Below are 12597 nucleotides of genomic sequence, written 5' to 3'. Positions count from 1 at the left end.
AATTTTCTGAGATCACCAACTTTGCTTATTTTTCATTTGTATTTGTATTCCTACAACAGGAGTTCCACCATCTTCCTCTGAAGACCTAGCCATCTTGCTCCATGAAGGTCAGGACAATCTGACATGCACTTGTTTCTTGCCTCTATACTTGAAGAGTAGTCCTCTTACATTGTGTACATTTTTTTCTTAATAGGGGAGGGGAGGGGAGAGCCAGTACCCCCCCTCCCCTTCCCTCCCTAGACCTTGGAGAAATACCCTCCATTACTTTCCCAAGATGGCAGACCCCATCATGGATCTGTTTGATGACCCAAATTTATTTGGCCTGGACTCTCTGACTGATGACAGCTTTAACCAGGTCACACAAGACCCCATTGAGGAAGCCCTTGGACTGCCAAGCTCTCTGGACTCCTTGGATCAGATGAACCAGGATGGTGGAGGTGGTGATGTGGGGAATTCATCAGCAAGTGAACTGGTCCCTCCACCAGAGGAAACAGCTCCCACAGAACTTCCCAAAGAATCCACAGCTCCAGCTCCAGAATCCATAACCTTGCATGATTATACCACTCAGCCTGCCAGCCAGGAGCAGCCAGCCCAACCTGTCTTACAGACATCGACGCCAACATCAGGACTTTTGCAGGTCTCCAAGAGCCAGGAGATCCTGAGCCAAGGGAATCCTTTCATGGGTGTCTCTGCCACAGCTGTCTCCTCCAGTAGTGCTGGAGGGCAGCCACCTCAGTCAGCCCCTAAGATTGTTATCCTTAAGGCCCCACCGAGCTCCTCAGTCACTGGTGCCCATGTGGCACAAATTCAGGCCCAAGGTATCACCAGCACAGCTCAGCCCCTGGTGGCAGGCACAGCCAATGGTGGAAAAGTCACTTTTACCAAAGTGCTAACCGGCACACCCCTTCGACCAGGTGTTTCCATTGTCTCTGGTAATACAGTGTTGGCCGCCAAGGTCCCTGGGAACCAGGCTGCTGTTCAGCGCATTGTCCAGCCCAGCCGACCAGTAAAGCAGCTGGTCCTCCAGCCAGTTAAGGGTCCAGCTCCTGCTGGAAACCCTGGGGCCACAGGGCCCCCACTGAAGCCTGCAGTTACACTGACCTCTACACCTACCCAGGTGACTTGAGTGAAAGGGGGAGGTGAATTTTGGTTTCATAGAGGGCCCAGCAACTCTTTGAGAGAGAGCGAGCGCATGAGAGCTTTCTCTGGGAAAGCCTATTTAAATTCCATCTTTGCTTCTTATTAGTTAGTGTGACAGCCACATACTTAGTACTTGCTAGGTGGAAGCAGTTAATGTTAACAAGTACTTGCTAGGTGGAAGCAGTTAATGTTAACATATTTTTTGAGCTCTTACTACATGTTTACATTGTACCTAGCTGGTGCTAAATAAGACAAACACAGTCCCTGTCCTTACAGAGCTCACCGTCTGCCAGGAAAGACAGATATTAAGCAACAGTTCACAATAATTGTGTGATAAAGTTTTATGAGAAATATGGGATGCTATGGGAACAAAGAAACATCTTTGAAGAATTATCTTTATATTTGCAAGACTTGTAAGAGCTATTTATATCTTTCTTGTATTATTACTAAGATTGTCCCCCTCCTACTTTGCTCAGTGAAAGTGTTAGTTTCTAGTGTAAGAAGGTAGAGGCTCTAGCATCTGAATAAAGGGCCAAAAGAGTTGGTGGGGGTGGGGGCGCAGCATTGAGATAAGTAGGACTAGCCAGGCACAATATCTCTCACCTGTGATCCCAGCTACTCAGGAGGCTGAGGCAGGAGGATTGCTTGAGGCCAGGAGTTCAAGACCAGCCTGGGCCACAGAGTGAGACCCCCATCTTTAAAAAAAAAAGTAGGTCTAGTGGGAAGAAGCTACAAGGAGGCAGATTTCAATTCAATATAAGGAATTTTGTATTAATAGGTTTCCATAAATGAACTGCTGCATTAGAAGATAGCGTTTCATCAGGAGTTTTAAAAACATAGCTTGATACCTACTGAGCAGAAGCATTATAGAAAAGATTCTGTCAGGACAGCTGATAGTCCCAGCGCTTTGGGAGGCTGAGGCTGGAGGATCGCTTGAGGCCAGGAGTTCGAGACCAGCCTGGAAAACATAGACCTCATCTCTACAAAAAAAATAAATAAAAATTAGCTGGGCATGGTGGCATGCACCTATAGTACCAGCTACTCAGGAGCCTGAAGTGGGAGGATCACTCGAGCCTAGGATTTCTGGGCTGTTGGTGTGCTATGCTAATCAGGCGTCTGCGCTAAGTTTGACATCAATATGGTGACCTCCCAGGAGCAAGGGAAACAAGGGTGCCTAAGGAGGGATGAATTGGCCCAGGTTGGAAACGAGCAGGGCAGCACTCCCTTGCTGATCAGCAGTAGGGTTGTGCCTGTGAATAGCCAGTGCACTCTAGCTTGGGCAATACAGCGAGACCCTGTCTCTGAAAATAACAAAAAAGATTCTATCAAGACAGATAGGATGATGAACAAAGTGAATTGTACTGTGTCTTCTGACCCACAGTTTTTATGATTCTAGGATGAAGAAAACTGGTGTAAATATTTCAGAGTATACAATTCTTTAATGTTATACTCCTCTTGCAATTTCTTTTCTTCACTTTAGGGTGAATCGAAACGCATCACCCTGGTCCTCCAGCAGCCACAGTCTGGAGGTCCCCAAGGACATCGGCATGTTGTGCTAGGGAGTCTACCAGGCAAGATAGTGTTACAGGGCAACCAGCTGGCAGCCCTGACTCAAGCCAAGAATGCCCAAGGGCAGCCTGCCAAGGTAGTAACTATCCAGCTGCAGGTGCAGCAGCCACAGCAAAAAATCCAGATTGTACCACAACCACCATCATCGCAGCCACAGCCCCAGCAGCCACCCTCAACCCAGCCAGTGACTCTGTCCTCTGTACAGCAGGCTCAGATAATGGGACCAGGACAAAGCCCAGGACAAAGACTTTCAGTACCAGTCAAGGTGGTACTGCAGCCGCAGGTGAGAGACTTACATAGTAAGGAAAAGAAAGAAAACAAAACTACTTAGTCCATTGCTGTTGCCCTCGGTAACCACTCTAGTTTTGTATCTCTGAACTGAGATGCAGACTTAATTCTTTCATCCCTGGAAACCTTATTTTAATTATATTATTAAAAGGTTAGAGAGGGATTGTTGGGTTTGGGATATGAGGTTATTTAGTATGTATTTTTGAATTGTTCCATTTACAGTCTTTTCCTAATATTATTGTGAAATGAAAATGATTTGTGATATCCTTTAAATGATATTTCAGAAAGGATATAAAGAAATAAGTGATCAGTCCTCCTCCCACCCCCCCCCCCCCCGCCCCCCTCCGCCCCCCAGGCAGATAAAAGGTAGGCCAAGTGTAGAATTTGAAATTTTTTACTGTTAGGCCAGAGCCCGATATTGGATATATTAGTTGTAATTTTTCTGAAGTAATGGAGATGTGTATTGATGGAAGCATAACAAAAAGATACTGAAGTTTATTTTGGCAGAATTCTTGCTTTTTCTCACCCCTCTCCCACCAAAAGAATACATTTTAAAAAATAGGTGTAGGTTCAATAAGATTTAGTCTGAGCTTGGTTCTTGAGGGATTAAAGAACTAGTTTCTAGCCCCCCTGCTTCACAGCTGGATTTTATTTAGGCCATTTAACTACAAGCAAGTTGAAATTGTAGTGTCTTTATTTCTATAGGCTGGCTCTTCCCAAGGGGCCTCTTCTGGGCTCTCTGTAGTTAAAGTTCTAAGTGCCAGTGAAGTGGCAGCTTTGTCATCACCAGCAAGCTCTGCTCCTCATTCGGGGGGAAAGACAGGAATGGAGGAAAACCGCAGATTGGAACACCAGAAGAAGCAAGAGAAAGCAAATCGGATTGTAGCAGAAGCCATTGCGAGGGCCCGTGCCCGCGGTGAGCAGAACATACCTCGAGTCTTAAATGAGGATGAGTTGCCCAGCGTTCGGCCAGAGGAGGAAGGTGAGAAGAAACGCAGGAAGAAGAGTGCTGGGGAGAGGCTGAAAGAGGAAAAGCCAAAGAAGAACAAAACATCTGGTACCTCCAAAACAAAGGGCAAGAGTAAGCTAAAGTGAGTACTCTTTGCCGTTTTGATGGGACATTTGAGGGCAGAGCACTCATTTATAAAATGGGTTGAGGAACTTACATGTATTTACTAGCTACATAGTTCAAGGTGATCTATTATAGAAAATAATAAGACCTTCCTTTTTTCTGTCCTAATGCTTACAGGATTTGTTAAATGGAAAATTGAAATTAGCATATTTTAAGAGGAAAACACGAAGGCACAGGAAAGATAGTCACTGTGTTGGGAGTTACCTTTAAAAGCTGTGACTCTGCATTCATATATTTGTCCTGATTTTGTATTACTGTACTGTGAAAGAGATTTCTCACTACCTCCTACCACCCACATCAGTAAAAAGAGAACTACTGGAGACATAGCTGTCCTGTTCTTGCATTTCATCTGTAAATTGGAGATTTTAGCATCTACCATTAACTTTTAGCAGTGTTGACAGAAAAGTGATGGCTTGCCACATAATCTTGTCATAATTGAGTGTCCTCTCTTTCCCTTCCATGTCTTGTATCTTCTCCTCTCTTACTAGCTTTTACTCTCTGGGATTCTTCAGGCTTTGGGGTGCAAATATAATAATGCTTTATATTTGTACCGGATTTTTCAGCTTTTAAAAGACAGTTTTGTATTTCTTATTTGAGCCTCAGTAACTGTCAGGACAAGTATTATCTCTCTAATATTTACAAATAATGAAACTAATGCTCTTGTAGTGACAGAAGTGGAACTGCATCTTAATCTGGTATTTATTCTTCTATCTTGTGCTACCTTCCTTCAGATATTTGTGAACACAGTAATAAGGATTTGTCAAATATGGTATAACGGTCAGTCAGTGGTTTACAAACCCTAATATCTTCTTTTTTTCAAACACCCTATTTAGTAGCTGTGTGTCCTATTGACTGTCTGGAAGTTTTGTATGTGATTGTTTAGATTAATTATGTTTTTTTTACTGCTAAATTTTCTTTGCCTTCGCTGAAAATGAATTTGGTTTTTTCCTTTTTAGCACCATCACTCCTGTAGTGGGTAAGAAGAGAAAACGTAATACCTCATCTGATAATTCAGATGTGGAAGTCATGCCTGCACAGTCACCTCGAGAAGATGAAGAAAGCAGCATTCAGGTAAAAGGATCCCAAAAGAATTTAGTAGAAAAAAACCATGTTTAATTATGGCTAACCAAACCAAGGAGATATTGAGAGATTGTAAGTCTATACACATTTCTTCGGTTTTTCTAAACTGGACGTAGGCCTAAAAGGTCAATGGACCTGGTCAATGTCTTTTTTTCTGTTGTTGTTTTTTTTTTTTTTTCTTCTTGAGACAGAGTCTTGTTCTGTCATCCAGGTCTGGAGTGCAGTGGCACGATCTCAGCTTGCTTCAACCTCTGCCTCCCGGTTTCAAACAATTCTCCTGCCGAAGCCTCCCGAGTAACTGGAATTATAGGCATGCACCACCATGCCCAGCTAATTTTTGTATTTTTTTAGTAGAGACCAGGTTTCACCATGTTAGCCAAGCTGGTCTTGAACTCGTGACCTCAAGTGACCTGCCTGCCTTGGCCTCTCACTGGTCAGTGTCTTTAAATTATTTTTTTAGGCAAAGAGCGTATTACTATAAAAATAGCGATACTATAAAAATAGCGATACTTGCCCGGACGTAATGACTCACACCTGTAATCCCAGCACTTTGGGAGGCCGAAGCAGGTGGATCACCTGAGGTCAGGAGTTGGAGACCAGCCTGGTCAACCTGGTGAAACCCCATCTCTACTAAAAATACAAAAATTAGCCGGGTGTGGTGGTGGGTGCCTGTAATCCCAGCTACTCGGGAGGCTAAGGCAGGAGAATCACTTGAAGCTGGGAGATGGAGGTTACGGTGAGCCGAGATCGTGCCATTGCACTCCAGCCTGGGCAACAGAGCGAGTCTCTGTCTCAAAGAAAAAAAGCAATACTCATTTTCTCAAATTCCAGTGTTTCAAATACTAAGCAAATCGTATGAAATCATGCTGCATGATTGCTCTTCTGGCTGGGTCAGAACTTGACTCTCTCTTCGAACTCTCCAAGAATCCCTTTGGCTTACCTTTTCTACACTTCAGGATTCTGACTCTGTGAACTAGGGTAGTTAAGGACAAAGTTTCTTCCTATGTTTTGAAGATGAGAGACGTTGGAAGAGACCAAAAGAAACCAGACCAGAAGTGTAGGCTTCCATCTCTGATTTGTTGCCTTATGGCAGGCATCTCTGATTTGTAGGCTTCCATCTCTGATTTGTTGCCTTATGGCAGATTCAAGCAGTTGTCCTACCTCAGCCTCCTGAGTAGCTGGGATTACAGGTGTGCGCCACCATGCCCAGCTAATTTTTGTAATTTTTAGTAGAGACAGGGTTTTGCCATGTTGGTCAGGCTGGCGTTCAACTCCTGGCCTCAAGCGATCCACCCGCCTCAGCCTCCAAAGTGCTGGGATTACAGGCAGGAGCCACTGCACCTGGCTACATTTCTTTTTTTATTAAAATAAATTACCCAATCCCGGGTACTCTGTTATAGCAACACAAAATGGACGTGATTTGTTAAAACAACTTGTTTTTTAAGTAAAGGTTAAATAAGGATTAGAGGATTATGCAAATAAAGTAATAAAGTATTTGTTAAAAACAATGAAGGGAATTTTTAATAATACAAAATACACAGAGATTACTAAAATTTAGAAAGTGGTCTGTTAGTTTGCTAGGACCACCATAACAAAATACCACAGACTAGGTGTCTTAAACTATGGACATTTCTTTTCTTTTTCTTTGTTTCTTTGTTTCTTTTTTTTTTTTTTTTTTTTTTGAGACAGGGTCTCGTTCTGTCACCCAGGCTAGAATGCAGTGGCGCAATCTCGGCTCACTGCAACCTCCACCCCAGGTTCAAGTGATTCTCCTGCCTCAGCCTCCCGAGTAGCTGGGATCATAGGTGTATGCCACCACGCCCAGCTAATTTTTGTGTTTTTAGTAGAGATGGAGTTTCACCGTGTTGGCCAGGCTGGTCTCAATCTCTTGACCTCAGGTGATTCACCTGCCTTGTCCTCCCAAAGTGCTGGGATTACAGGTGTGAGCCACTGCGCTCGGTATGGACATTTATTTCCTTATTGTTCTGGAGGCTAGAAATCCAAGATCAAATGGTCTGCAAGTTTGTTTTCTCCTGAGGGTTTTCTTGGCTTGCAGAAGGCCACCTTCTCATTGTGTCTTCACGTGGTCCTTCCTCTATTTGTACACATCGCTGGTGTGTTTTTGTGTATCCAGATTTCTTCCTTCTGTAAGGACGCTAGTCAGATTGGATTAGGGCTCAAGCTGGTGGCCTTATTTTAACTTAGTGAATGTTTGAAAGCCCTATATTTCCAATTTCCCTAATACATTCGCATTCTGAGGTCCTGGGGTTAGGGGCTTCAACATGTGGATTTGGTGGGGGGGATACAATTCAGTCTATGACAAGTGAGAATGACAATATTGGCAGTGAAGTTAAGGAGCAGACACTTAGACACAGTTGATGGGAATGTTAATTGGGACAATCTTTTTGGCAAGTTGGTGTTTCAATATATGGAAAAATTTAGAATGTTAATTTCATTTCACTCAGTGATTCTGCACCTAGGAAATTACCTTATGAATATGTTCTCAAAAGAATGCAGTGATATATGTATTGTAGAAATATTTGCAATAGCAAGAATGTCAAAAAAGTTAGATGTCCGTTGGTGGAGAAATAGTTAAGTAAAATTGGCAATATTCATGCAGTATCTCTTTTTAATGTTTAAAGTATGTATGTGTGTCTGTGTGTGTACATATATGTATATGCATCAATTTTTTTCTGGAAGGATATACAAGAAATGGATAAGAATGTGTATCTTTGAAGAGAAGGGTTGAATGGTAAGTGGGTCATGGTTATTGTACTTTGATTTTTTATCCTTTGGCCCTGTGTGAAATTTTTTTAACCTGACTATTTACTATTTTATTTTTCAGTTTAAAAATACATATATGAGGCCAGGTGCAGTGGCTTATGCCTGTAATCCCAGCACTTTGGGAGGCCAAGCAGGCAGATCACCTGAGGTTGGGAGTTTGAGTCCAGCGTGACCAACATGGAGAAACCCTGTCTCCACTAAAAATACAAAATTTGCTTGGCATGTTGGCAATGCCTGTAATCCCAGCTACTCTGGAGGCTGAGGGAGGAGAATCGCTTGAACCCGGGAGGCAGAGGTTGCAGTGAGCTGAGATCATGCCATTGCGCTCCAGCCTGGGCAACAAGAACAAAACTCCATTTCAAAACAAAACAAAAAAAAAAAAGTGTGTGAGAAAAATTACAACAGTGCAATAAAGTAGACACTGTGAAAAGTTTCCTAGAACCCAGCTTCACAGTCTCCCAGTTCTCCTCAGAGGTAGCCTCTGTTACCAATTTCTTGTATATCCTTCTGGAAATATTTCTTACTTTCATGAACCCTCTACTTCTACTTCCACTAAACATTAGTATTCCATACCTACTCTTCTCTACTGTGTGTTTTCCCTAATGATATGTCTTGGAGGTTGTTCTTTAGTGGAAAAGATAGATCTACCCATTCTCCTCCTCTACTTTCTTTTAGGAAAATTTTCAGACATACACAAAAGGAGATTTTTAATGAAGTCCCATGTTCCCATTCTCCCACTTTATTATTTATCAACAGATGACTCACTCCCCACTGTCCTTACTTCCGCTCTAGTCCTGCCCGCCTTTTGGATTATTTTATTTTTTCAGACAGGGCCCAACTTTTGGCCCTATGGCGAATGAAAGTGGCTTTTATTTCCTCTCTTGTGGGAGGAGGGGGAAGGGAGCTTTCCCAGAAACATCAACCTAAAGAAGGGATGGCTGCACCCCCAGAGCTCAGGGTTCAGGGCTAGAGGAGCCGATCATTGGATTATTTGGAAGGAAGGGCTCATTCTTGACCACTTCCTGGCACTCCTGGCACTCTGCTGCAGGGTGTGCTATCTGGGGTCACTCCCCTTGGGGCAGCAGCTCCCGCATCAGCAGAGGCACTAGGTCGCTAGGAGATAATCTGCTAGTTTTCACAAAGAGGAGGGGGCAGGTACCCTGAGAGAGGGAGAGAAAGCTGGGGTGGCTGACCCCATGTCCCACGCTTGCCCAGTGTGATAACTTTCATAAGGCCTGGGTGGTGTGATCCCTCCCAGGAAGGCCTGGTGGGGCCTATAGGCAATGCGCGATCTGATGGCTGGTCCTTTAAATGTCCATCTCAAATAGCGATTCTTCATGGCCCACCCACTTAACCCACTTATCTTCTGGGCTATTGCACAGGTGGCTCTGGCTGGCTTCCTTTGGGAGCTCATCACTGGCAGGGCTGGTGACCCCAGGAATGGTGAACAGATCTCTCGGGGGTATTTTGGTCATGGGTGAGTTCCGGCACTCCAGGAATTTCTAGTCGTAGATGATCCTGGTACCTCCCGGGGTGGTGCTGAAGAGTGTGCGGCTGGGGGGTTGTGCTGTAGCTGCATACCTTTGCCCAGCACCACCCAGCGAGTGGCAGGGATGGCCCGGCTCTGGGTCTGGCTGCAGCTGCCATCCCCGGACATGATCTCCAGTGCACAGCACCCAGGATTTTTTTCTTTATTTTTATTTTTTGGAGACAGAGTCTCTCTCTCGCCCAGGCTGGAGTGCAGTGGCACGATATTGGCTCACTGCAACCGCTGCCTCCCGGGTTCAAGCAATTCTCCTGCTTTAGCCTCCGGAGTAGCTGAGACTACAGGCACATGCTTCCACGCCCAGGTAATTTTTTGTATTTTTAGTAGAGACAGGGTTTCACCATGTTGCTCAGGCTGGTCTCGAACTCCTGAGCTCAGGCAATCCGCCCGCCTCGGCCTCCCAAAGTGCTGGGATTACAGACATGAGCCACCACTCCCGGCCCACCCAGGATTATTTTAAAGCAAATCTAAGAACTTGTTTAAAGTGTTTCCTAAATTTTTGTTTAAAAAAGGTCATTTTAAGAATACTATATGATGGATGTGATAAAAATCCGGTCATCCAGAAATATATAAAGTAAAAAGTAGAAAATATCTTCTAGAAATACCCTCTAGAAATAATTTAGTTTATATATCCTCCCAGACTTTTTTAAATGAAGTAGAATATACATATCATAAAATATGCACAAATTTTATTTGTATAGTTTTGACAAATTTATCCAAGTCACTTCACCAAGTGAAGAAAATGTTTTCATCATCACCGCAGTAAGTTCCCCTGTATTCCTTTGTAGTCAGTTCAGTTCCTCACTCCAGCGCATAGGCAACTAACTGCTGTTCTGCTCTCTCTTACCATAGATTAACTTAGTCTATTTTTTTTAACTTTATTTATTTATTTATTTTTTATATATTTATTTATTTTTTGAGACAGAGTCTCCCTCTGTTGCCCAGGCTGGACTGGAGTGCAGTGGCGCCATCTTGGCTCACTGCAAGCTCCACCTCCCGGGTTCACGCCATTCTCCTGCCTCAGCCTCCCGAGTAGCTGTGACTACAGGTGCACGCCACCATGCCCAGCTTATTTTTAAAAATTTTTAATTGAGACAGGGTTTCACCATGTTACCCAGGATGGTCTCAATATCCTGACCTCGTAATCCACCCACCTTGGCCTCCCAAAGTGCTGGGATTACAGGTGTGAGCCACCGTGCCCAGCTATTTTATTTATTTTTTGAGACAGGGTCTCACTCTCACCCAGGCTGGAGTGCAGTGGTGTGATCTCGGCTCACTGCAGCCTCCACCTCCTGCACTCAGGTGATCCTTGTGCCTCAGCCTCCCAAGTAGCTGGGATTACAGGTGTGCACCTCGATGCCCAGCTCATTTTTTTGTATTTTTAGTAGAGACAGTGTTTCACCATGTTGGAGAGGCTGGTCTCGAACTCCTGACCTCAAATGATCTGCCCGCCTTGGCCTTCCAAAGTGCTGGGATTACAGGTGTGATCCACCATGCCTGGCCTTGAACTTTAAGTAGTATCACACAGTATGTACTTTTGGGTCTCTCTTCTTTCAGCATAGTTTTTTGCTGTTCTTTTTCTTCTGCCCACACATCAGTGAGAAAGGCATAATGTTTTCGATAATTCATCCATGCTAAATAAATGAGTAGTTTATTTTTTTCTTCAGTAATATTTGACTTTATGAATATACAAACATGACTTTGTAGGACTCTGTAAGTTTTCCAAAGTGATTATGTCGTTTTATACTTCACCAGTAGAGTTCCAGTTGATACACATCTTCAACATTTGGTATTATCAATCTACCCCATTCTTTTTTATTTATATATATACGTACGTATATGTGTGTGTGTGTGTATATATCTATATATATACTTTTTTTTTTTTTTTTTTTGAGACGGAGTCTCGCTGTGTTGCCTCAGCTGGAGTGCAGTGGCGTGATCTCGGCTCACTGCAAGCTCCGCCTCCTGGCTTCACGCCATTTTCCTGCTTCAGCCTCCCGAGTCGCTGGGACTACAGGCGCCCACTACCACACCTGACTAATTTTTTGTATTTTTAGTAGAGACGGGGTTTCACTGTGTTAGCCAGGATGGTCTTGATCTTCTGACCTTGTGATCTGCCAACCTTGGCCTCCCAAAGTGCTGGGATTACAGGCGTGAGCCACTGCATCTAGCTATTTTTATATTTTTTATAAAATAGAGACAGGGTCTCACTATCTTGCCCAGACTGGTCTTGAACTCCTGGGCTCGAGTGATCCTCCCACCTCAGTCTCCCAGAGTGCTAGGATTACAGGTGTGAGCCACTGCATCCATCCTGCACTCTTTTTTAATAGTTCTATAGTATGATTCAGTTTTAAGGCTATAGCATAATTTATTGAACCAGTCCCCTGTTGATGGGCCTTCAGGTTTTTTCTGGTCTCCTACTCCCACAAGTAATGCTCCAGAGATTTGTGCACATAGGCAAATTTATAGGATAGTATCTTTGAGGTGGAATTGATAGGTCAAAAGGTGTTGCCAAATTTTTCTCCATGAAAGTCGTGCCTATGTACTTTTACCAAAAGTGTATGAATTCTTATTTAAAAATATTTTGATCAAACTTGCTGATTTTTGCCAGTCTCTTGGGTGAAAACAAAAATATAAAATTTTTAAATATAAAATTATATTTGTATTGGTATAAAATTAATTTTATACTAATCAGGTTTGCTCACTGCAACCTCCACCCCCTGGGTTCAAGCAATTCTCCTGCCTCAGCCTCCTGAGTAGCTAGGACTACAGGCATCTGCCACCATGCCCATCAATTTTTGTATTTTTAACAGAGACGGGGTTTCACCATGTTGGCCAGGCTGGTCTCAAACTCCTGACCTCAGGTGATTCACCCGCCTCGGCCTCCCAAAGTGCTAGGATTACAGGCGTGAGCCACCACTCCCAGCCAATTTAGTTTTGTAGATAATTAATCTTTGTGTTTTCATAAATGGGATCTTTTATTATATTTTCTGGTTGATTATATCTATACATAGAAATAATTTTTAAAAATTAGTTTTATACCATTCAAGTTTACTAG

At 43.5% G+C, this 12597-nt stretch overlaps 1 protein-coding gene and 1 pseudogene across 2 annotated transcripts in view; one reads left to right on the top strand and one right to left on the bottom strand.

The window, feature by feature from the left end:
* CHD8 (chromodomain helicase DNA binding protein 8) overlaps positions 1-12597 on the top strand; it is a 68989-nt gene that overhangs the window by 24123 nt on the left and 32269 nt on the right. The window contains exons 2-5 of one of the 2 annotated variants that reach the window (XM_025391892.1): positions 60-1117; positions 2621-2992; positions 3703-4088; positions 5086-5200. In XM_025391892.1, coding sequence (XP_025247677.1) covers positions 275-1117; positions 2621-2992; positions 3703-4088; positions 5086-5200 — 1716 coding nt within the window. In that variant the 5' untranslated portion in view covers positions 60-274. The remainder of the gene's footprint in view (positions 1-59; positions 1118-2620; positions 2993-3702; positions 4089-5085; positions 5201-12597) is intronic. The other variant, XM_025391894.1, reaches the window with a different exon arrangement.
* On the bottom strand, positions 9301-9650 carry LOC112628718 (annotated as a pseudogene).

Source organism: Theropithecus gelada, chromosome 7b, assembly GCF_003255815.1.
Source record: "Theropithecus gelada isolate Dixy chromosome 7b, Tgel_1.0, whole genome shotgun sequence".
Classification (NCBI taxonomy): Eukaryota; Metazoa; Chordata; class Mammalia; order Primates; family Cercopithecidae; genus Theropithecus; species Theropithecus gelada.
This window is presented reverse-complemented; position numbering and strand designations above follow the sequence as displayed.